Source organism: Meleagris gallopavo, chromosome 1, assembly GCF_905368555.1.
Source record: "Meleagris gallopavo chromosome 1, MGAL_WU_HG_1.1, whole genome shotgun sequence".
Classification (NCBI taxonomy): domain Eukaryota; kingdom Metazoa; phylum Chordata; class Aves; order Galliformes; family Phasianidae; genus Meleagris; species Meleagris gallopavo.
Window position 1 is genome coordinate 120,038,648 of NC_139404.1, and position 24,564 is coordinate 120,063,211.

General features: G+C 40.1%; 1 protein-coding gene across 2 annotated transcripts in view; it reads left to right on the top strand.

Annotated features, from left to right (window-relative positions):
* Nucleotides 1-17,508, top strand: part of ASB11 (ankyrin repeat and SOCS box containing 11) — a 17,668-nt gene extending 160 nt beyond the window's left edge. Inside the window, exons 2-8 of one of the 2 annotated variants that reach the window (XM_085211734.1) lie at nt 2,314-2,367; nt 5,422-5,501; nt 8,016-8,123; nt 9,687-9,837; nt 10,048-10,182; nt 11,080-11,271; nt 13,691-17,508. In XM_085211734.1, the coding sequence (XP_085067860.1) occupies nt 2,314-2,367; nt 5,422-5,501; nt 8,016-8,123; nt 9,687-9,837; nt 10,048-10,182; nt 11,080-11,271; nt 13,691-13,815 (845 nt within the window). In that variant the 3' untranslated portion in view covers nt 13,816-17,508. Of the gene's footprint in view, nt 1-1,744; nt 2,368-5,421; nt 5,502-8,015; nt 8,124-9,686; nt 9,838-10,047; nt 10,183-11,079; nt 11,272-13,690 lie in introns of those variants that run through there. The other variant, XM_085211727.1, reaches the window with a different exon arrangement.
* The last annotated feature ends 7,056 nt before the right edge of the window (nt 17,509-24,564 follow it).

The window sequence follows — 24,564 nt, forward strand, 5'->3', positions numbered from 1 at the left end:
TTCCATTCAAAACACAACACAAAGCAGCAAGGGTGGTACATTTCCTGTTTCTGTACTGTGGTTGTTCTTCCTTTGTGTAGCATCTCTTGCAATTCCTATCTTTTGTTGCTCACCTTCCTTTAGTTTTAGAAATGCCAAATGTTTCTGAGTGATCATGTCAGATCTTGCTATTGCTTATCTAACCACCACCTTCATCTGCATCAGTACTTCCCACTGCACTGTTCAGCTGCCTTCTTACTGATGACTTTTTGAGTTCAATCCAATACTGTTCTTATATGCAAGAGATTACATGAGTTTTTCTCAAATGACTCCATCATTTAACTCAGCTCTTTAAGTTGTGCTGTTCTGAAGCCAGGAAGGTGAAATTGCTGCTATACAAATGAAGCTTGTCTTTCTGGGATGGTCATTTTTATTGTGTTTGTGTTACTTTAGACCACCTGGAGAGCTTTTCGTTGTTACTAAGATTTCATACTCCTTTAGGGTTAGAATTTCAGAAGAAATTATCTGATCTCCAGTTTCTTGTATTTTTCTGCAGGTTGCAGACTCATACAAGTTTACCTCTTACCTACCCAGTTGACTGTGAAGGCAGATAACACATCTTTGCAACCAAATGTCAGTTTTGTGGTCACCCTTTTAAAAAGTGCTATTCCTTCTTGCTTACATTCTATTAAAAGGCAGTTTTGTGGATCTCTCTACATTTTTTTTAATTTTTTTATTTTTAAATTTCCTTTTATTTATTTATTTATTTATTTACTTGCTTCCGAGTAAACTTAACTGTGTTTCTCTTTGGTTGCCCAGCTGAACTTGTCCCATGTAATCATTATATTCAGCTTCTTGTCATGTGGCAAAGAAGATTTAAAAAATTGGTGATTTTTCTTGCTTGGATTCATACATGTTATTGTTCCTACCAGCACATTATGTTACTGTGAAAGGAAAGTTTTGCTTAATATTTATGTGAAGTGTTATAAAAATGTATAACATGGCATCTTAAAAAAATAGTTTCACTTGGAAAAAATGGAAAAAAAAAAAAAAAATCAAGCCTTTGCTGTTTTTTTTTCCAATCAGTCCTGATGCACTGGAAGGACAGAGTGCTGTAGTACTAACTAAGCAATGTTGCTATAAAACAAATTGAATCTTAAGTGTCCAGGGAAATAATTTGCTGTAAAATTTCATTCTTCATATCCACCAACTTTTTGGGATGTCTCGCTCTTTCCCTTCACAGGTGTTCGAGTTTAAGGATGCAAGAACCTGAGAAAAGAGGATACAAAAAAAAAAAAAAAATCTCCCTCTAACTGTACCTATAAGAAAATAGTGATAACGAAATATTTAAATGAAAAGGAAATGGGCTATCCCACAGAGATTCAGTTAATTACATGCAGAAAAAGATACTGTTCTCTGTAGAAGCCATTTGTTTTCAGAAATAATTAATTAAAAATTAATTTAATCATTAATTAAAAAATTAAAAGGCGCATCTCAAGTTTCAAATAATATACCTTGGAATCAATGACAGATAATGTCAAAATATTTCTATTCTTTTGGAAGACTAAAATGCTGGTTGCAAGGGATAATAATGAACACCATTCTTTATCCAAATGATGGGAAATACCAGTTTGTTATCATGTGTTTCTGATTTCACACTTAATATATTTTTTCACTCATAGAATAACTTTGACTTCTCAGTCCTGGCTTTGAAAATTCATGGTTTTATTTCTGATTCTTTAACGGTAATGCTTTTCTTTAATATACTTGCCTTTGTTCTTTATGTGAGTACCAGCAAGGCCTATTACCAAGATGAGAAAGACAGAAGAGTAGTCTTCTTGCAGTATCTCTGTACTACTTCTGCAACTTTACTTACGCAGCCTTTGCTAATCCAACTCTTGAGTCAAAGGATTAATATATTGTGGATTTGTAAGTTTTCAATGGTATGGAGAGCTTCTACCTGAAAAGTCTTCTAATGTCCGCGTGGGTTTGGAAAAGATTTTTCTGTTTGTTTCCTGTATGTTGTTGGATTTTCAGACTATTTTCTACTTGGTATTGTTACTTAGTATCAAATAGCTGCACCAAATGAAAACCAGTGTATTTTTGGTAAGGGAGGAACAGCAAGTTCTGGAGGGTTTAAAATAGATGACATTTGATACCAATAATAGCCCAGTGCAACTTAGCAGACCTGAGAAACTATTCAAAGCAAAATGGAGGGCAGTTCTATATTCCAGGCTTTCACTAACATTTATTTTGCCATTTTTGCTTTGTTTTGCTTCAAACTTCTAATTAAGATTTCCTTGGCTCTGCTGACTCATTTCTATATTGTTAAAGGCAACAGAAAAGAGGCTGCCAGGATAGCAGAAGAGATCTATGGAATAGTCCCAGGTAAAGTAAAACATTCTTAACAGACAGATGTCTATTTGCTACATATTTGTAACTTTGGGATTTAAGTCACCGAGTTTCCATAAAATGAAGAGTTTGTTGCTAAGTGCATAGGGTGAATGTTTTAACCTGATGTGCCTTTCACTTCTGAGGTCTTTGTGGTGCTGGTATGTGTTGGCATGTGATAGGTGTGCAAAATTTGAGACTGCAACAGCTACCCAGCTCGAATGAGGACGACATTTGCTCAAGGCACTACAGTAGATAAAAAGATCTAGGAAGCATGGCATTCTTTGGTTTGGGGTTACAGATGGCTTTGCTATGTTTACCAACAGAATATTTAGGGAAAAGTTTTATTGTGTTGATTTCCTGAAAGAAAGCTCTAGCAGGTTATAACTAATTATTTTGTGAATCTACGTCAACAAATCAGGCCATAAAGATGAATAAATCTGAAATGGTTCTGAAGATTATATGGTGCAGGAAAATGTTGTATTTACTATGCCACTTAGTTGGTCATTTCATGTTTTTGGGTTTCTTTTTTTCCCCAAGTGGTTTTACCTCCATTGCATCACTGCTTATGCATGTGTCTATATAAAATAATGTATAAATAGTGGAAGTACTGGAAATGCAAACACCTGATTAAAATGACACAGTATTTTAAATTTACTACTAATGAAAGCATGTTTTCCAGCTTGAAGATTTCTTTCAGCATTGTGACATTTCAGGCCTTTATGTGACTCAGTTTTGGACACTTGCTTCCTGATGAACTGAGCTGCCATGAACAGGAACAGGAAAGTGAGTGGGACTGTCCGTGGTGCAAGATAGTCACCCAAAGCACTGCTATCCAAGAGAAATATGGCAGCAAAACACTTCTTACAGAGCATTTATACCCAGGAATGTCTGTCTCTGGGTTATATTAACTTATGTGTTGTTCTCTAGAGTATAAGTCCAATTATTTATTGCTGCCACTTTTTTTTCCTGGTGCATTCATACAATTGCAGACAGATGTGTGACAAACACCAGGTTTTCCTTTGTACAGGTTCTTAGCAAAGTGTCTTGAAATTGAGCAGACTATATCATATTTTTATCTGCAAGTTGCCATTTGCAAAAGCCATTAAGGATAATCTTTCAAAATATAGGACCACGTGACACTGTTACTGGGGCACTGGATTGGGTTACAGGCAGAGTTTCACAGCGACTTCTCTTTGCAGTGTTGTGCAACAGAAGTGCTCCCTGACTTAACTTAAAGATAAGTTATCCTTGACTTAGAAAAGACAGTGCTTTCCAACATGTCACTTGCAGCCACGGAGGGAAGAAGTGCTCTGTATGGGAACTATATTTGCCACACATTTCAGGGAGGTAGGTTGCTGTGGCTAGCATGGAAGTATGCAACAGCATGTATTCTCATGAAGCATGTGTGTGCATACACATGCCTTTACAATGCATGTGGAAAGCGCTTACACATGCTCTACAATATGCGTAGGAGTTTTAATAAGGCAATGAAGCTGTTACCTCTGAACTCTCCTGGTGGATGAGGCCTCTACTTTTTGTCATCAGTCTTCTAACTTACTGAACTGAGCTTGCCTATTTCAGTCACCAGCATGAGGAGGGATCTGGGATTTTTTGGATGTTTTCATGCAAATCTTTCTCCATCCCTACTTGTTTCCATCATTTTGCTTAGTGAGTCCTACTTGGTCCTCAGGAGCCTGGCTGCACACTGTGCTGGCTGTTCTTCTACACCATCCTCTTGCTGTTGGAGCCCAGGGACAGCTCCTTAAGTAAATGGAGAAAAAAGTGAAAGCACTATTTAAAACTGTAACACCACCACAAGGTGAAGTACTAAGGTAATAAAAACACACTGCAAGAATGCTAAGGGCTGCTGGAAACCCCTTAAAGCAATGCTGGCTTTAAACCAGGGGGTGATACAGGCCTTTTAGGTCGACCTCCTCTCCTCCTCCTGCAACCCTATGGGCAGTCTCTGGTGTACTATCAATAATGGCCCACTGAGTGCCCTTGGAACGGTTGGGCTTCATTGGCATTGTGGGGAAGGCTAATGATGAGGGCTTCCTTGGCCAAAGCTGAAACCTCTGCTGTGTCCTTGGCCTGAAATCCCCAGAGACGTTCACATGACCCTCATTAAGATTTCTTTGCCTCAAGTAACACCCAGAATGGAGACATATCACCTTTTCCTTTCTTCTTGTTGTGCTATGTAGTGAAAATAATTAATGGGATGTGGATTTCAAGCACTACGCTTGTGGGGCTATTGTACAATAGAGCACAAATGCAAACACTGGTATTGCTTCTGTTCTCTGGCAGGTTAAATGCACTCCATCTGAGCTGGCTATAAGTGTAGGTAGCAGCTAGACTAAGGACTTATTTCATGGCACATAAATAGATAAGAGTAAGGAAAAGAAGAAACCTGCAAGAAGAATTCTGCACAGTTCAACAGCTTAAAATGATTAAGGAAAGAAAATGAAAGCTTAGGTAGGATCTGTTTTTTTCATGTCTGTTCTGAAAACTTCCAGTAAGGAGGAGGATGAAACTTTTTACCTACCTGTCTAAGCTAGAGAAGTCATTTGTGAAATTGTCAATTTGGGAAATAAAGCAGACAGAGTCACGCAGGAATTCATTTGATGGACAGAGCATCCCAGTGTCTCTCTGCTATGAAACCCTTAATAAAGTGAAGGGCAGCTGGAATATGACTTGTGACAAAAGCTCCCTAGAACAGGCAGAAGCTGATATCTTTTACAATGTAAGTGCTGCAGGGCTCTGAAGTCTTTGGATGAGTCTCCAGCAGCATTAAACCTGTGATCTTTGCTGAGGTGTGTTCTTAGCTATTTTTCAAAGCTGTTGTTGAGGCGCCTTACCGAGTGGCCAACCTTCTCCAGAGTGCTGAGCCTTCAGCTGCTCTGCTGAAATCAATTTATCTACATTTTTGCTGCTGACATTACATTGATTTGAAGCCCATTTTGCATTTCCATGGAACTGCACTTCCCCCATCCTCCCAGGGGAAATACCTGTTGCGTACCTGAATTAACTTTTATGAATTTGCTGTTTCAGGCAGCTGGGCAGACAGATCCCCTCTGCACGATGCTGCCTTCCAAGGACGCCTCCTGTCTTTGAAAACCTTGATTGCACAGGTAAAAGCCTGCAGGTAAAGAAAGACAGGGTTGGGAAGCAGCATGGTTTCTACTGAATTGTATCTGAGTCAGTGAGCTGGTAACAGACTGCAGCAGGCATAAGAAATACAGTCATATAAATAATATATCCCCATGCATGCCCTTGGACATGGATTGGCTGCTTAGTTAAGATGCTGAGGACAAGCCCAGGACAAAGACTGCTATTGCTTGTAGCTTGCTGTATGATAAACAATGATCCTTGTGTTCTTTTTTCAATGATAAATTGTGCAAACTGGGCTTGGGGAGAACAGGAATAATGTATACATTATATATTTGAAGGAAAAAAAAAAAAAACACAACAAAAAACAACACCAACAAACCAACAGTAGAAATCTGTAAAAATATGCATTGCTTTATAAAACAACAATCATAATCATAACATATCTAAAAGGAGATCTGTCGGCCTCAAACTCTGTTCCAACAGCAACCACAAGTTCAGACAAAACAAAGAGAGGAAGAAAGAACTTATGAGAAAGGATAAGAAGTATGGTATGAATATAAACAGCTGTGAAGAGGTCACAATTGTGCTTTGCCATTCATTCTCTTTATCACCTTTCTTCAAACCCAGGTCCCTAGTCTGGCAAAGGGAGTGATTTCCCCTAGCTGTTGTTGATTTCCCAATGCTCTCACTCACCTGGTTCCCTCTGCAAAGCCATTTTATAGAATAAGAAGTGGTAGATCCCCTCTATCTTCATCTGTTCTGTCTTTACACCATCCTGCTCATGGCAGGCAGCTGGTGTTGTGGTTTAACAGTGGAGGCCTCAGTTCTTCACTGGTTATGGTTATACATAGGAGGAGTGCCAGGTGTTACGGGTATACATTTTTTAGTTAATTTACCCTTTGTCCTGTTCTCAAAGACATTAATTTTAGGAGCGAAGAATGAGGATCCTTGCTGATGGAATGAGATAGAGGCAGTAATATCTGTGGAGACTGAAATGGACATGAGTCACTAGTAGGGTAAAGTTCTTCGTGGAGTACCATAGATGTTGCTCATTGCTTCTATAGCTATGCTATTAGCCTAAAATGAAATGGAGAGTTATAATTTAGGGTATGTATGGGACACTCAAAAGTCTCTACCTTTGGATTACAGCTCTTTAGATAGTCAGAAAGGCTTCTGCTCTCCAAGGGATTAATATTAGGAGCTGTTTGTGCCTGTGAGGAGATGAAGCACTGAAGTTTTAAGAAAGCTCAAGGACTCAGCAAGGCTTGGTTCAGCACTGAAAGCAGCATCTTATTTTTGAGATATACTAGTAAGAATGTATAATCACATGAGAACAAGCTTAATGCCAACATTACTTTGCAGACAGCTATAGAAAGATCTATAACTTGGTCTCCATTTAGTAATGGAGGGGACTGCTGTTTTATCCAAGATATCAGTACTTATTCATTCATTTGCAAGGAATTATTTTCATTTGTTAAATTTATATCTAAATAATGAATAAGAATAGCTCACTTCTTATCAGGAGCCTCTAGAAAACATTTCTCTTGAAGGAGTGTACTCATCAGTAAACATAAAACATCTATATAATTATAAAATGGAATAGTCTCAGCATTTAAAAAAGACTTTATCTGCTCTTGTGCATTGATGTAATGCGCAGGAAAATTTTATCTACAGCCTTCGTGTGAATAATGCTTTCACATTGCTGAAAAATGATTGTTTTCCTATCACTGAATTTCTATCTTAAAGTAATTACAGTGGCTGTTTTTAATACTTATTGCAGCAAGATCGGTGACTTTTACAGTGTTATGTTGCTCACTGATATTAATATCTACTGAAAGCCTTTGTAGCTGCGTACTAAACAGTGCACTGCTGCCATCTCGTGAGCTACCAGATCTATAGCACATTGAACAGAGGGGAAATGGTCTTATGGAATACACTCAGGCCTACTTCAAGGCCTGTTCTCACATGTGGTTGTGAAATCTCACGAGGAGATTCAGCTGCATTTTAAGGACAGCACACATGGCAGCTTCTTGGTTTCTTGTGAATAAATGTGGTGTCTGTTTCTGTGGGAAGAGATATAAGAACTGTCATTCAGGGAAATGCTGATAATGAAGCATTGTGACTCCAATTCTGTTCTTCCAGTGTAAAACCCCTTCCAACCCAACCAATCCATGATTTTACCATTCTATAATTGTATGATTCTGTGAACTACACTGGGTACTCAATATAGTCAGTGGATGTATTTTTAGGATGGAACCCACCTAACCTAAAGCTACTTTGAGATAAGTGAAATCAGATCCTAAGGGTGCCTGTTTCCCCCAAATGATGGAACCCAAGGGTCCAACTGAATTCTGAACTATAACCATTACCAGCTACAACGCCTGGGGACAAGCAGCAGACAGCAGTAACAGGACCCACATGCATCCCTAGCCCCTACTTGGCTCTCTGTCCGGGGCCCAATCATCGCTGGTGCCCCAGGATTGCCACGGAGCTTGGTCAGGTTCTCTCCTCATGCCCCATGCTCTACCTTGCAGGGTTTCAATGTGAACCTGGTGACAACAGATCGAGTCTCGGCTCTTCATGAAGCCTGTCTGGGCGGCCATGTGGCCTGTGCAAAGCTGCTGCTGGAGAATGGTGCACACGTGAGTCCTGGGCTGGTGGCAATCACCCCAGGGAAAATTATATACATTTTTGTTTTGTTTTGTTTTGTTTTTCCCCCATAGTCATCATTAAAATTGCTTCTGGTTTTCTGATGAATATTTTGGAAATGTCATGTAAGTAAAAATAGATGTGCTTAAATAAATGAGACAGCTTATCCATTATTAAAATAATTTCCCCAGCCGGATCTCAGGTAGGATACACATTAAAAACTGAGATACCCAAATAGGATGATATATATGAGAGCATGTTGCATTCAGCTGGGTTACACACTTTTCAAGCAGTGTTTACATGGCAAGAAACTGAGCAACACCAAAACAGGAAATCAGGCTATCTTGTAGAAGAAAATACATTACTTAACTTCCCATACTGTACACAGTAGACAGAGACAGTTTCAGTCTCATTGAAAGATGAAGAAGAAACACCTTCTGCTCAGTTTACTTGATTTTGTTATACAAGTAGCATTACCTTTTCTTAATTAGAAGAATCATCTCTGAACTGCCTGTTGCTGACCTATGAAAGCAACCTGTTTGTGGTATATAAAACTTTTTGATTTTCTTCTTCTTCTTCTTCTTCTTCTTCTTCTTCTTTTTTTCCTTCTTTCTGTGTTCATAAACAAAGCCAGTAAAATGTTTACTAACTTCTGGGAGAAAATGTTCCAATTTGATGCTTGCCTTTAAGTTCAACAAGACCAAGTGCACTTTGGCTGCAAGAACCCCAGGTGACACTACAGGCTTGGGGCAGAGCCTAACTCTTGCCCTTTATCTCCTATCTCTTTTCCCTTCTTGATTTGGAAACCACACAAAGTGCTGTATGCTTGCAGAACCCATTGTTCTATAACATCTTGCAGAGTAATAATAATAATAACAATAATAATAATAATAAAGGAATGCAGATTTGCTGCATAAATTGCCTCTGAGTGCTTGCTAGGCAGTCAGACCTTGCAGCTGCTGCAGCACAGCACAACACAGGACTATGCTCTCCCAGTGGAGAACCACAGATGATGGCTCTTGCCAGGTATCTATGTTGGAGGTCAAGAAAGGAAATGCTTTCTGTCTTACACACACATATGTGCATAAACACAAATCCTTTTGACCTCTTTTTCTGTTTGGGATTATGACAGTGTTTCTGTGAATATGTCCTTTGCTGGAAATGTGTTTTCAGATGAATGTATTAAACGTGAACTATATTTTCATTTAAATATCAGAGTTGTCTGAGCATGTAACGGAGTTGGGCTGGTACAAAATAGGCACGGCAATATTCAGGTTCTCAGTGTTAAAAAGAAATAATCTGCATTTTCTGAGCAACCCTAGGAGGGTCACTCAAAACAAGCAATGATGCGGCCTTATGGCTTAAGTGCCTGGGAAAGAGAGCAGAGCTCAAAGGAGAATGTTATATGTGTTGTCTCACACTTTGAAAGTTGCAAACCAAATCAACTCTGACATTAAATGACAAGCATTCTAATGCACTTTAGTTGAGCACATGACGCATGCTGCAAGGGCGTTCCTCTTATACTGGATTGTTCTGAGCATGTCCTGCTGTTTCAGGTCAACGCAGTCACCATTGATGGGATCACTCCTCTCTTTAATGCCTGCTGCAGTGGCTCTGTGGCTTGTGTAAACATGCTGCTCGAATTTGGAGCCAAGCCACAGGTCGGGAACCACCTTGCTTCACCCATTCATGAGGCAGTCAAGAGAGGTAACAGTCTGTGAGTGAAGCTAACAGCAACTACGTGTGCAATGCATCTCTTATTGACTTCAAAACATTTACTTCCCCCCCAAAAAAAACTTATACAGCACAGATAAATGTGCTTGGCTTATTCCCAGCTCTTACACCTCATTGATTGTACTTGGGTGTATTCTGCTCTGTGTCACTACAATTAAGTGATAGTTCCCTTTTGCTGCACAGGGCACCGAGAATGCATGGAAGTTCTTCTGGCTCATGGAGTTGACATTGACCAAGAAGACCTGCACTATGGGACCCTGCTGTATGTTGCTTGCATGTACCAGAGGACGGAATGTGTCAAGAAGCTGTTGGAACTTGGTATGTCTAGAGAAGGAGCTGGGGGAGAGCTGGGGTAGTGTAAGCCATCCCAATTCTGTCCAAGTTACCCCTATGTCATAAACATTTTGAAGGATTTCTGCAAGAGATTTTTGGATAGCTTGAATCTGTGAGATAATTAAAATTTCACTTGTATTCATGAAGAATACACGTCCAGGGAGGTGGTGGAGTCACCATCCCTGAAGATATCGAAGAACCCTATAGATATGGTGCTGAGGGATATGGTTAGTGGGCACGCTGAGGATGGACTGACAGTTGGGCTTAATTATTTTAGTGGGGTTCTCCAATCTTTATGATTCTAGAATCTCCCTACTGGAAAATTCTAATTACAGAGATCTACCTGAGACCAGGGCAGGCATTTTGCTAGCTGTGCTCTCGAAGTTATTACAGGCACCTAAAGGGTGTTTTCCTCCCTCTAATTAAAATAGCATAATCTAAGATTGTTTGATACTAACAAATTTGTCATAGGTTTTGATCAATGACCATGCAAGGTCAGGCCGGATGTGGCTCTGGGCAGCCTGGTCTGGTGGTTTGCGACCCTGCACATAGCAGGGGGTTGAAACTAGATGATCATTGTGGTCCTTTTCAACCCAGGCCATTCTATGATTCTATGATCATCTATTGGGTTGACAGTCTAAGAATTTCAATGGTTCACCAGCTTCGCCTGTTGTAGAGAGGACTCAGTGGATCAGTAGATGCTTATACAGAGAATATTTGATCTGAGTTTTGCACTGATGTCACAGAGTTGTCACAGAGGCCTGGGTGCCACTCATCCCCTTCATTTATTGAGGCTACCAGTGGATACCCAATCTGTGTAGTGCAAGTTCAGATATTTCTTGCTTTTTCCTTGCACCAACCCTGCATTCTTCTTCTCCCAAGGAGCCAATGTCAATGCGGGGAAGCTACTAGACACTCCTCTCCATGCAGCAGCAAGGAAATCCAGTGCAGAGATAGTAGTCTTGCTGGCAGACTATGGTGCTAACCTGAAATGCAGAAATGCTGAATTCAAATGTGCCCTGGACCTTGCCATACCCAACAGCAAAGTGGAGCAGGCACTTCTACTTTGTGAAGGTAAAGGTTTCTTTTGCCTTTCCCCCTTTGCCTTTTCTCCTTTGTCGTTTCAAAGTAGAACAGTATTAATTTTTTACCTAAAGCCTTTTTCTTAATGGATTTAATCTTGTCTGTAAGTTATCTTTTGATTTCAAGCCTGTATCACGCTACACAGAAATGAGCAAGCAATCTCTGTTTTCTTGCCAGATCTGCTGCCAAATTAGAATTTTAGTGAGCAAATTGGCTAGTTATTCTGTGCCTTTGTTTTCCATTTATCGAAGGTAAATTATCTTTATTTACGAACTAAGACTCTAAGGACTGAGGATTGAAAACTGCCACTAGAGTTTATTCACAGATATTATCACAGCTATTTTAGTATCTTATGTTCAGTTAAGCACTGTGGCTCAATGATCTTCTTCCTGGAAAAAAAAAAAAAAAAAAAAGAAAACAAATTAAAAAATAAAAATAAAAAAAACAAATGTATGTTTATGGGACTGCGATCCAAGCAGAAACCTGTAATGCCCTTTGCAGCTTACATGCAGGCTCTCCAGTATTTCTAGTTATCTTCCCAATCTAATTGAATAAACTTCTAAGCAGAAATAAATCTAACACTTCTTGTGCCATTTTCACCTCTGCCCCATGTAACCAAAACTCTGTGCGTCTCCACCCCTGGAGAAGGGACGTGCTTTGTTAATTCCCCCTGTCCTCTAATCTCCATGTTTCCTAGCTCACTTGTGCCCTGCTAGCTGGTCTGTGCCCCAGGCTTCTGCCTTCCTGGTCACAGCTCACTCCCCTGCCAGTGGCAAGCAATGCAATGTGCATAGAAAGCCTAAGAGCTCTTGAATAGAAATTAATGTCAATGGGGTGTATAAGCTTTGTGTTGGCCTCTGCATGCAGGTGAGTTTTATGAAGTAAAACATTGGTTCAATATTCTTCTGTCCCTCTCTCTTTCACCACATTTCACATGGTGCTTTAATTTGTCACAGAATGTCATAGAAAGGTTGTAGAATTACATGAGTTGGCCGAGACCCAAAAGGATCATCTCTTCCAACTCCCAGCTCCACACAGGACCACCCAAAATTCAAACGTTGTGTGTGAGAGCATTGTCCAAACATTCCTTGAGCTCTGGCACTTGGAGTCATGCCCACTGCCCTGGGCATCCTGTTCCATGCCCACCACCCTCTGGTGAAGAACCTTTCCCTAACCCCCAGCTGCCCCTCCCCTGACACAGCTCTATGACATTCCCTTAGGTTCTATCGTCACATTTAAAAACTGCTGGAGGACCTTTGCTTGAATGCTTCTCACTTCTTCTGACTTCCATCCCTGTGTCTGAGGTGTTCAGACCTGAGCAGAAGCAGGTGTCTCACTTCAGTTGCCTGGTGTAATTAAAAGCTTCTGTAGATAAATAACTATGCCAATATTAAAAATCTCATCCCTTCCTGAACCTGTGCTTGATTTTCACTCTGAAGTTGTACCCCCATCCTCCCTCACAGTCAGGTGGGCCGTAGGGTCCTTCAGTTACTGCTGGCTCTTCGCTTCTCAGAAGTGAAGTTTTCTCTGTGCCTGATATATACTCCTTCAGTCTTACTTGCAGACACTATCCAACATCTACAACTCCCTCACCTCATCTGTGTTTTCTGATGTCCTTCTGTTTGAAGGAAAGACCCTAGGGAATTCTCTTCAAGAGTTTTCTTTATTCCCCCTGACTTTTCTTTCATGCTTACTATTTACACGTCTCCTTTTAAATGTTCCTTTTCCTAGCTATTATTTGATGTGAAATATAATATGTTTCCATTTTCGTAATTGTTGCAGGAGGTGATAGCTTCTTTTCTCACTTCAGTGATGGTAGCTCAAGTACTCTTTTCTACAAATCCTACAGATTTCTACAAATTTATTCTCTGAGGGGAATTAGCAACCAGATTAGGTGCCTCCATTTTCCTGTAGTAAAAGCAGACTTTGGTGAATCTTCTCTAGGGCTGGGAGCTATTCACCCCACTGGGGACAACACCATGGTCTGCAGTGACATGCAAGCACCTGCTAAATGAGTCTGTGGACAACTTTCCTGCCAGTGGGCTCTCCAGTTTCAAATAAGATATTGTCACAGGATGCAACATTTCCCTCAGGGCTCAGGAAGGGCCAAGCCTGCACAAGAGCTATGTCTCCAGTGCATACTTCTATATCGAACTTTCAGTATTTGCTCAAGAAAAGATTCAGAAAAGCCTAGCTGTGCATGCATAAAAATGTTTTTAGTGTTCATAGGTTTCAAGCTGCTGAATCAATTTTGACAAAATAGGTCAGCAATATATGTTGCTCTCCTTAACTTTCAGAAAGTTGTTCTGTAGTTCTCAATTTGATTTTCAAACCTTGCTGCTGTTTGTTACCTTCTGACTTATACTGGGGATGAGGGTGCTTGCTCTTTCGTTTTTTTCTTTTCTTCCAGGCCCTGCCAGCCTTGCCCAGCTGTGCCGATTGTGTATCAGAAAGCATCTGGGTCGATCGTGCCTATATGCGATCCATAAGCTGCACCTGCCTGAGCCGCTTGAGAACTTTCTCCTACACCGATAAGCCTGTGACTATCTTTGCACTGGAAAAGAAAGAGGAGGAAATGGTTGTGTACTCCAAAATTCTTATATCAAAGAAAAAAAATCAAAGACATCATTTACTGTCTACTCTGGGTACCAAACATTGCTGCAGATTGTGTACGTTGAAGCTAATGGAAAACACCTTTTCACAGACACTGAATGGTGTGGATACAGCTCCCCCACAGTTTTTATTGCCACATCTATTTTTACTAAACTGAGAAGTCATAATACATGAACAACTCAATCAATGTGTTTGTAGATAGACATGCGATCATCCATACACCCACAGGATTTCCCCTGCAATTAGTGTTGTCCAATGATTATAGGTGATTTTTTTTTCCTCTAATATCTGTGCAGCTTCTTCCGCTTAATTCTGAAAAGCTCACTGTCAAAATTAAGGCTGTTATTCTTCCACTAGTGTGGGAATGAAAACCTTCAATAATTAATGTTAGGTATATTTATGTACTGCACATCTTTTGTCCTCTTTGACTTTGCTTCCTGAGAACTCTTTCCCATGCTTTAGTAGAGTCATAGTGACTTCCAGCAGGCTCTGGCTGTCCAGATGTCCCATTACCTGAGCCCAGCCCAGCTGCCCTCAACACTAATCCATATTCTTCTCCAAGATGAGAGTGATGTTACCAAATCATATCTGGGGGCTTGGAGTAAGCCCACCAAAATATTTGTAACTCTTAAGAAAAAAACCCTTGTATCTTCTAAAAAAAAAAAAACAACAAAAAAACTAACAAAAAAAAAAAGTGTTTTAAATCTATCTTACCTGAGATCTGTCTCTGTTTGCTATATGAATAATTTTTGTTAGCTTAATTTGAGGAGAGAACAGCAAAAGTTATCATAGGCATATAGTAGGCCAGCTTTCAGTGTCTGTCCTCTGCAAAGCTTAATGACAATGAGAGGAATGAGTTTCTTCTCCTCCTTTGAATACTTTGATGTTTCTCAAGATATGTCCTTGGACTGTAGAGCAAGAGAGGGTCAGGGTCCCTAAGGATGGTTGTGCATCACCCAAATCTTCTTCTTGTTGGTTATTACCCAATGGGAGAATAAGTTGGCAGGGCATCTGCTTCCTCATCACCTACTCTAGCATCTTTCATCACCGCCCTGGGAGAATGGAATTTTAAAGGAGATTCTGGCCGCTGTGATAGGAGTTTAAATCTTGTCAGGTTTTGTAGCTTGGATGCAGCAGAGTTAAAGCTGTAGACCTCCCTAGCTGAGAAACTTGGTATCCAGTGACTGGTGCCTGCGTGGCTATACAAAGGTACGTTTATTTTTCCTATGGAGTCTGTTTTGAGGGCAGAAATGTTACTGCAGACCTGAAAGTTGATAAACTTCAACCACAAAATGGGCAATGGTGTATCACTGGTACAGTAAGACATAGAGGTTAAAGGGCGGTCTACGTATACATAGCCCAGCTTTGCAGGCTCAAGAGGCTGGTTCATTTTCCAGCTAAGAGTGATTTCTTTGTGAGCTATGCATGCTGGTACCAGTTTTCACTGCCCCTACGTTCAAAGTCAGGGGAAATGAGCCTTGCAAGGTATAGTGCAATGAGCACTTTTCCAGCAGCCACTGAGCGGCTGTCATCACTCCAGCAGAATCAGCCTCTGGTCCAGAGCTAATGCCTTAATTTCACCACGTCAGTTTCCCTCTCTGAGACAGAGGACTCAACTTTCCTGTACTTTCCTATGAATCATTCAGCGCAAGTAAGATAAATTGTGCTCCCAGCAGTTTGTGAGACTATGCCTGCAGCGTTACAGCCAAAAACAAATGTAGTTTTCAGCCTGTGAAGTACCCCATGTCTGCACATATTGAATGCCCTCTGACAGTGAGAACTGTTGCCCATGAAGTTTTCTGTGACATGAATGACCTTGTGTAGTACAGCATATCATGGATCTCAGAGATTTGAACACTAAATTCTCAAGAGCTTCTGAAAATCAGATGCTATGAAGAAAGAAATGTCTATATTAATCTGATGTCAGTAGATCTCTCTCAGGCTTATCCTTGCTTCCAGCTCACCTACTCTGTTTATAAGCTGGTAGTCAGAATACCATCTGCTGTCCAAAGAGAGAGACAGAGCCTCAGCTGTGTGGGTTGTCAGGCTTTTATTGCAATCAAGGAGAGGAGACAATTTATGGGATCTATTTCAGAACATGTAATACTGAATTGATTTCCATCTGTGATCATCAGTGAAAGCAGTATTTCACTTGCATAGGATTTTAAATTGAAAAAATGTATCTTCATTAAGGAGATGCAAAGCCTACTCAGCCTCTCAGGAAGGTTTATGTTATGAAACAGCAGAAGCTGCCCTATTTCATTGCTGATATTAGCTTCCCATCAAAAATTCACCTCACCTTTGCATCCTTTCAGGGACATCATTCTTCTTGAAGTTCCATATATCAGAGATTCAAGTGGAACAGAGCTTTAATAAATCAAGAAAGAATCTCAGAAGTCCTCATGTTAAGCAATCTCATGAAAAACTTCACCTATACTTTTTTGTTCTTATCAACAGCATGGTTCAGACTAAAAATTACCCATTTAATTTTCATTGACTGTGCTTTGTGTTACAACAAAGCATGAAAATATTACCAAGGAAGTAGCTGGAAGCTGTATTTGATTTTTATTTTGTAAATATGCCATCTCATGAAGATAGGGAAACACTAGTTATTGTGCTAGGAGTTTATTAAATCTTATTGGTGATTTTTTCCAAATAAGTTTGAAAAATATTTGTCAGATGTTGATAGAGCTTCTTTTCTTTGGGCAGGAGACAGCTAACTAATCATACAAAGACTCTTTTCTTCAAAATGAGTGGCACCTCCATGCCATTCTATGATCATGTACAGAAACCCATATTTGGGTAAAATACAAATTTCCTGAGAATGTATAAGTTTTTCTGTGTTGCAATGTCCACTGCTATGCCACAGCTGTAAGACTTTACCCCCACAAAGCTTCCAGTACTGTTTGCTTCAGAGAAAAGTGAAGCAGATCTCAATAGGAATAATTTCACAGTATCCTGGTTAGTGGAAAAGTGTTGGTATTTTTTTTTCCAAGCTACAAACAGCCATTCTAAGTACAGACTCTTTCAGCTTTAAAGCAGGATCTTCAGCTATGGATGCTCACCAACCATAAATCTTTGTCTCAAGTGTATTTGGCAGAAATGTCTTGAAAAAGTTACTGATGAGCAGTGTAAACCCAAAAGATTTTCTTTGATTGTTCTCAATCTGTTGATCCACTTTTCAGTTTTATTATCCGTGTTATGAAAGCCAGAAATGTGGACTCAGAAATGTTGGTGAAATGGATCTCACAGAATGAGATTCTCAATTCTGGCCTCTCTCTCCTGCAGCACAACTTTGCTGTTGGCACTTATGAGCCCTTTGGTCTTTATTGAGTGAAAACCACTGGTTGTGCCCCAGAAAGTTGTTAGGGCATGACTGGCTATTTGGACTGATACTAATGAAATGAAACATATTCATGGACTTTACAGAAAAATCAGGCTGCCTTGTATGCTGGGCTGACAGTTTATGATGTCGTTGCGTTTTTTTTTTCCAAGAAATTAATAATTAGTACAAGCCAATTGCTCCTCTTTGCTGTTGTTGTTTGTTTTTTTTTTTAATTTTCTTCCAGAGGTGTATACTTTGTTATTGTCAAATACAGATTATTCCACAAAGAACTTCTGCCCAATTTGATTTCTATTTCTTGAAAATTCCTTTAACCTTAGATTTCATAACATTTGCAGAAACTCTTGATGCGCATTGCAAGTGAAGGGGAAACTGTATCAGGTTTGGAATTGAAAAATCAGGAGCTGAGGAAGAAAACATAATTTGCATATTCAGCTGCGAATAACACGTGGGAGGTGGGAGAGAGACGAATTGGCAGGGCATGTCATTCTAGAATTTTAACAAGTATTGCATTAGTCAGCAAACCATTGCAACTAATGGTTGCATACTTACCAGCAATGGATGAAGTCTCACATGCGCCGGGGATTTCCTTTTCATCTTACTTTTAAGTGAATTAGACTTATGTTTAAAGAGCTTTTCTTCATGGCAATTTGAGCAAAACTACTGTAAATGCAAAAACCCAGCATACAGTCAGTCTAGCAATTTTTGACAACACCTTGTCTGCGATATGCTGCAAATATGGCTTCCCAGAATCAAAAGCACTAACTTGGCTCACTCTCATTCAAGCACAAAATTGAGGTCTGAGAAATAAAATTATGTTCCAGCTATGTAAAAACTAAGAAAACAAGAAAAGTGAATTTGGTATTTATAGTAACAAGAGATTTAATACTTCTAAATGTAAGATGTACCAGACTCTGTGGTGACTAGGAATTGGATCAAAATGAGACTCCCAACCCACTCCTTGAGGGCAAGGCAGAGGGTTTAAACCCATGTTTTACTGAAACAATCCAATGGACTAATATGCAGGGTTCTATAGCTTCATCCTTTCTTTCACATGTAGAGGTTCAATGGAAAAGATCTGAAGAGAGAGAGAGAAAAAGAAGTCTTCTATCCTTTAATATCTTTTCAGGCCCGGAGGCCATGGCTACTTCATCTGAACTCCTCCGTAACGCAAACCGCAGAACCTCACCCAGCAATTGCGCTAATCCAGACTGAGCCCTGGGTTATGGCATGTTTTACAAAACCTGGAGGCACAGAGAGCTTCCCACCTCACCCCTTCACTGCCGCTGCCACCCTAGGCCAGGAGAGAAAGAGGATGGGAGACTACTTTGTCTTTTACATGTATTCATTCTTGTCCAGAGCCTGGAGCTGCCAATGTGACCATCTGAGGTGGTGATGGAGGTGATACATGGCCAAGGCTAGCGGTGTTTATATCTCAGATTGTAGTAAACCAAACTTTTAAAAAATAAGAGGATACATTAGATGAGTAATGACAAAAATTTCTATACCAAGTTCTGTTCTTTTGGCATGTAGGTGAATTTTGCCGTATCCTACAGATATTCAGCCATGTATTATGTGTGGTTCACTGAGAGTGGTTTGTTGTGGTAGATGATTCATTCTTCTACCAGGTCTACCTGTTAGCTATAGAGGTTAACGTGCTGTAACAACATAGAAATTAGACAGGATGGGAAGGGAGGGAGATTTAGAGAATTCCAGAGAAAACTTGTTATAACTTCTGCTGTCTGGTCTAGGAGTCTTTGTGAGTAAAATGTGTTATGTGTTTTGTTTCTTTTTTTTTCTCTTAGGAAGAATTTAAAACTCCACAGGCCTTACGACTTACTAATTTTATGACGCCCATATCATTCTTTACCAACTTCACTAACGTTAATTCCAACTTTTTTTTAACCTAGGGTAGTGAGGAACTTGCTTTATACTTTGTATTTGGAAAGGGATAATGTATGAACTTCCTAAGTCCCAGAGAAAGCTATTTGAGAGCTAAGATGCTAAAAATATTTGCTTTTTACACTTTGCTTACAACTGATGCTTTACTGCAAAGCATAATAATGAACAAATGGTTATTAATGATCATAAGCTTGAGATATGTGTAAAAACTGGCTTTTTCCATGAATTTTATGCCTTTTGTCACTGAATCCCTGTCAAGGACCAGTCAACCCCAAATATCCATGTGAGCTAAAATTAACGAGAAAGATAAATTAAATTTGATACTAGTGCTTTCAGTGTTATTAGATCTACATCAAGGCATATATCTGTGGAACAGGGTCCTGAATAACTACAGTTACTAAGGAACAGATTTTTGGGTCAAAGTTTGCAAAGGCTTCAGTGAAAAGTTTCCACAGAAACAATGCCAAGTAACACCAGTTTGCTTCCAAAAGCTGCTTCTCATAGGCTGTTGCTTTAGATAGAAGAAATTCCATTATGAACTTGGTGTTGTTTTTTTTGGCTAGAAGTTAGAGCTTTCCAGTTCTGCCCCTGAAGCACTTCCCATCCACCCACTACGGACAGGCTTGGTAGCAAGGCAAACAGCTGCTCTATCAAGGGTCCACAGACAGCAGCTTGTCTGACATTTATTAAAGCCTTTGAGCTGATGTGACTCATTCTCTGCAGAAAATTTCCCTGTCTGCTACTCAGTCATTGTTCATGGAAGATAAGTACCTAGGCTTTTCATGCTTGTAGCAGCTTGGGAACAAATATGTTTTTACCATTGCTCATGAAATCTCATTAGGTATTATAATTATTATTATTTTTGGATGTGGCTCTGGTATAACAGCTAAAAAGGCTTATGCTGACCTTGAGATATTTTAACAGATAGTTCACTTTTGCCAGTGCAAAACTCTAGCAACCTTCATCATTGCAAGAAACAGTAAGGTGAGTGAGGAGGTAATGAGAAGATTACTCCAGGTTTTCAGATGTTTGCCCCAGTGGAGAGAGGATGAGAAAATAGAATCTGGGTGCATTGGTTTCGCCATTTCAAAATGGGAAAGGATTCAGACAACTCTCATTTTGTCATCTGCTGAAGAAGATAATTTCCAGGTCTACACTGAAGAGGCAGGAGGCGTGGAGATCTGGTCCATACAAGTGGTGTGAGGAAATACAGGAGCATATGGGTCTGGCCTCCATCCCCTACATCACTATAAAGGTGGCAGCTGGGTACAAACCTTTTCTACCCTGCCACCCGCCAAGGGCAGCCAGGGTCCTAGGGCAGCACCACCAGTCCTGATGTGGCATAAAGGGGACAACTCTAAGACCTTATGTGAAGTTCCAGGTTAGGTTCAGCTTTAGAAGAGGTCAGTTACGGCTTGCTATGCATGGAAGATGGGGGAAAGGGAGATCCAGCTGGTCCTACCATACACCTTGGTCTCTAAACTTCAGCTTTGGTAAGCTTTGCACCCTGTATATCAGTCTCCAGAGATGGTTTCCCTTCTGCCACAACATCAGATATTAAGTGGCCACATTGGACGGGTCACAAGGAGAAGCTTGTACATTCATCACTGTACTCAGTTCATAGTCCTTTAGAAGGAATACTCTTCTTTCTACAAAATCAGCTTTGTGAATCAGCATTAGTCAATAACCTTTTCCAAAAGAAAATGTCATCATCTGCTATGCTGAAAGGAACAGAATCACATGACAGTTCTACGGACATTTTCCCTCTTTGACTTTATTGTCCAAGCAGTTGAGTTGGTAATGTAGATTTCTGCAGGACATATTTGGAAGCCCACAGAAGGCTCAGTTCAGGACAAGAATTAAAAGATCACAGCCTGCTTTATTGTGAAAGTCCATTAATTGCATTTTTCAGTAGTGACAATGTGCTGTAACTTTGGGGCATCATTGAAAAGCCCTGGGAGGCTGCGTGACAATAGCTGGAGCGTGCTGGTCATTCCCATTAGAGGCAAAAGTGTGGGCAGATCTGCCACATTGGTGAAATTTCTAGAGGTAATCTCCAGCAAGTCCTGGAAAGCAGCCTTTCTGTGACTGTGGGTGAAAGAGCTTATTGCAATGCAATGTGTTAATGAGCAATGAGCATCTAACCCTAGTAGGGCTGGAGAAGAGAAGCAGTAGAGCAGAGGAGCATCTGAATTAGGTACTCCAACCCATGAGCTCATCGCCTTCCCATCTGCTTTGCTTACACTCTTCAGCTTTTACTGGTATTGTGTCCTGGTACTGCATAGGTAGCGGGAAGAGAAAGAAACTGGAAGGAGGCATAGTAATTGGCTTGGCTTGATAAGACCCACTGTGGGCCTTTGGGCTTGGAGTGATGAGATAATGGTTGGCAATCTTTGTATTGGGAAATATTCCTGGGTGGATCTGGATGGGACCTGACACCATGAGCGCTGCTTAACAGGACTAACTCAGCTGTCTTCTGTAACACTAAACTTGCTTTTATTATATTTGGGTTTTCTCCAGCATGATCATCTGTTAATCTTATCATGGAAGTGGTGGGAAACTGTCATGTCACCATTATTATTTTTAAAATGGAAATTGTTGTTTTCAGAAAGTGAATGTATTTGGGAATTATTTTGCTTTCTTCAGGAATGGTTATTGTTCACTAGAAAGTTCATGAACCTAAAAGGTTTGATGGCAAGTGACAGAACTGCCACTGTTTTTCAAAATTAATTATGAGAAGCTAGAAAAGAGAGGAAGAAAGAAACTGAATTCTTCTTTATGCCTGAATTTGGAATGCATTTAAATTTATTATTGGACAAGACCGCCTTGCAGTTGGTGAAATTCTACTAGGTTATGTTAAAAACACAACACAGCTCTCAAGCACTATGTTGAGGTTTTTACTGTAATTACACCTACTGTCTGCTTACTGGTGTGTACTTGCCACATGAGAACACATTCATAAGCTGGTATGATTGATAATCTACAGTTATAACCCACAAGACAAGAAAAAAAAAAAAAAAATCCTGGCTTGGAATGGCTTGGAATCACTATGATTTGCGGGGGAAAAAAAAGCTTTTAGAGTTTGGATTCTTTTTGCGTGGTCTGTAATGCGCTCATTTTAAAGCCGGTTCAGAAAGCAGTGCCAAGATTTATTTTGCAGCATACAAAAACTTACGTAGGTGTTTACTGAGAGATATTTGGCACCAGATGGTGAAAAATGGAGTGTTACTGCTTGTCCCTCTGTGGGGAGGATGCTCTAATCCCCTCCTTGCCACAAAGAAGATACAACAAACTCATGCTAAGTTTGTCATGCTCTCTGGGATACTGTGGTGCTCCCGAACATCTGTGATGAATTAAAATACAAATACAGATGCTCATGATACCAAGACATATTTGCTGCTTCTTTCAGGGTTTGTTGGCTTTGATTTAGATGGTAATTTTTGAGACTTTCTTATTAAGTAAAACTACCAGCTTGCATAATATAAAAACTGCTTGCAGAAGTCAGTGTGGTCCCCAACCAAGCTGATGGGATGTTTGCCAAGGGAAGTTTCTGTGAGGGTGTGAGGAAGGAAACAGGAAAACTTGACATGCTCAAAACAAATGTGAAAAAAGGACAGCCCCTGCAAGAGGGAAGAAAAAAAGGGATATAAGAACTGGATGATATTATGAATTTCATCAAGGGAGGACCTCTTCACCCTGTGCCCACTTGGAGATTTCACGGCAGCTCTGCAAAGAAAACTCAGGTGCTGCTGGAAACAGCACTGGTGATTTAGCATCCCTGAGGACAAATTTAACTACTGTGATTTAAAACATGACTGTCTCAGATGTTTGCCTTGCTCATTGGCTAGAAATTAATGCCTTGAAGGAGAGGCAGCAGAATGCAACATATGCTATTGTTTCTGTGCTCAAGTTTACAGGCTGGAATAGAAAACTGCTTTTATTGGGTTTTGAGCTAACATAATGGATCATATACAGAACAACTCATATACAGTTTGTGGCCAAGGCTTCCAACTGTTCTAAGGGTGTGGGTAACCTACACTGAAAGTGGGGAATCAGGCAGGCAGGAACAGATTGGGCCTTCACAACTATATCTGCCAGGGGAGGATCAGAAGGCTCCCCTCTGATGTGTAGGTACCCCAGATGTGAGGTTTGGAGGCTCAGGCATTGCACAGCACGGGGCTGTTGTTGGCTATGAATTCAACCATGCTCCTAAAGTGGGTGCTGGCTAATCACATGTACACACATCAGCTTCTTGTTCAGAGTCAGTGAAGGCTGATTCTCAAGACTCAGTTCATGTCCCTTCAAAGCAGAGATCTCAAATAGGTCAGATGAATCATGATCTTAAAATGCATTTTTATCTTCGGCAGCTCTAAAGCAAAGCTAGGATATCTGACTTGGACTCTGAATCTAACAAATACCTTGCTTTATGCCCAATTTTCCAAATATCTTCTATATTTCTATGGTTTGTATCCTCAGAAACGAATGCTGAATTTGCACAGACAGATCTACCAGCAGTGCATTTTCACTGATGTAGCAAATATTAGCTTTAATGATACAAAAACCTCACTGTACGTGTCCAGAATTGTAAAAAAAAATAAAGTCTTTTCTGTGATGATTAATGTGGAAAATTTAAAAATTGATTAACAAGGGGAAGAAGAAATAAGGATAGCAGAACACTTGAATGACGCTGTCAGCAACTTGAAGGAGAAAAAAAGAAAGATTTAGTTTACAAGATACTCTCTAAACATAAAAAGTAATATTGAGTGTCATATGCTCAGCTTCACAATGCACTTTTATCCATGCAAGAAGGTTGCATTTTAATTATGATACAGTGATTTCTGTAGCTAGCTTTTTATATAGAACTTGGAGCTGTAGAGCTATTTAAATGGAAAATAGCATTGTAATGACTAAAAGCTCTGTGTTGTGTAAGCTGTTTCGGGTCTGTATTTGAAGTTGTGTGCTGTTTGTCTCGGGATTCAGGTTGACACTGAAACTGTTTCTTTGTTGTTGGAGAATTTTATGCATACATCTTAAAAAGATTTGAAACTGAGTTAGTTAAATGAGTCAAAGCTTTCTTACATAGCCTTGGTGCCCAGCAAGGCTCTGTAGACCTTATAGAAACCCCTTAATTTGGGGATATGTTATGTAGACTTCTCCTTATCCATGTTTCATTGGCAGTTGTGAACCAGGTTGTCTTCACAGGCTCCCCACTGACAGGGCTTGTGGGTGATGCTCATGCTGTTCATGTCTTCAAGTAGAAATGCAAAAAAATTCCTCAGAATTATTCCAAATCTCTTGCATGTGCTAGAAATGAAGCCCTACTTCTTGGGATTACCCTAGTTAGAATTTGGTTTATCAAAGTATCACAGAATTTTTGGATTGAAAAGAAGGGACCTCAAAGCCTACCCAGCCCCAACCCCTGCCAT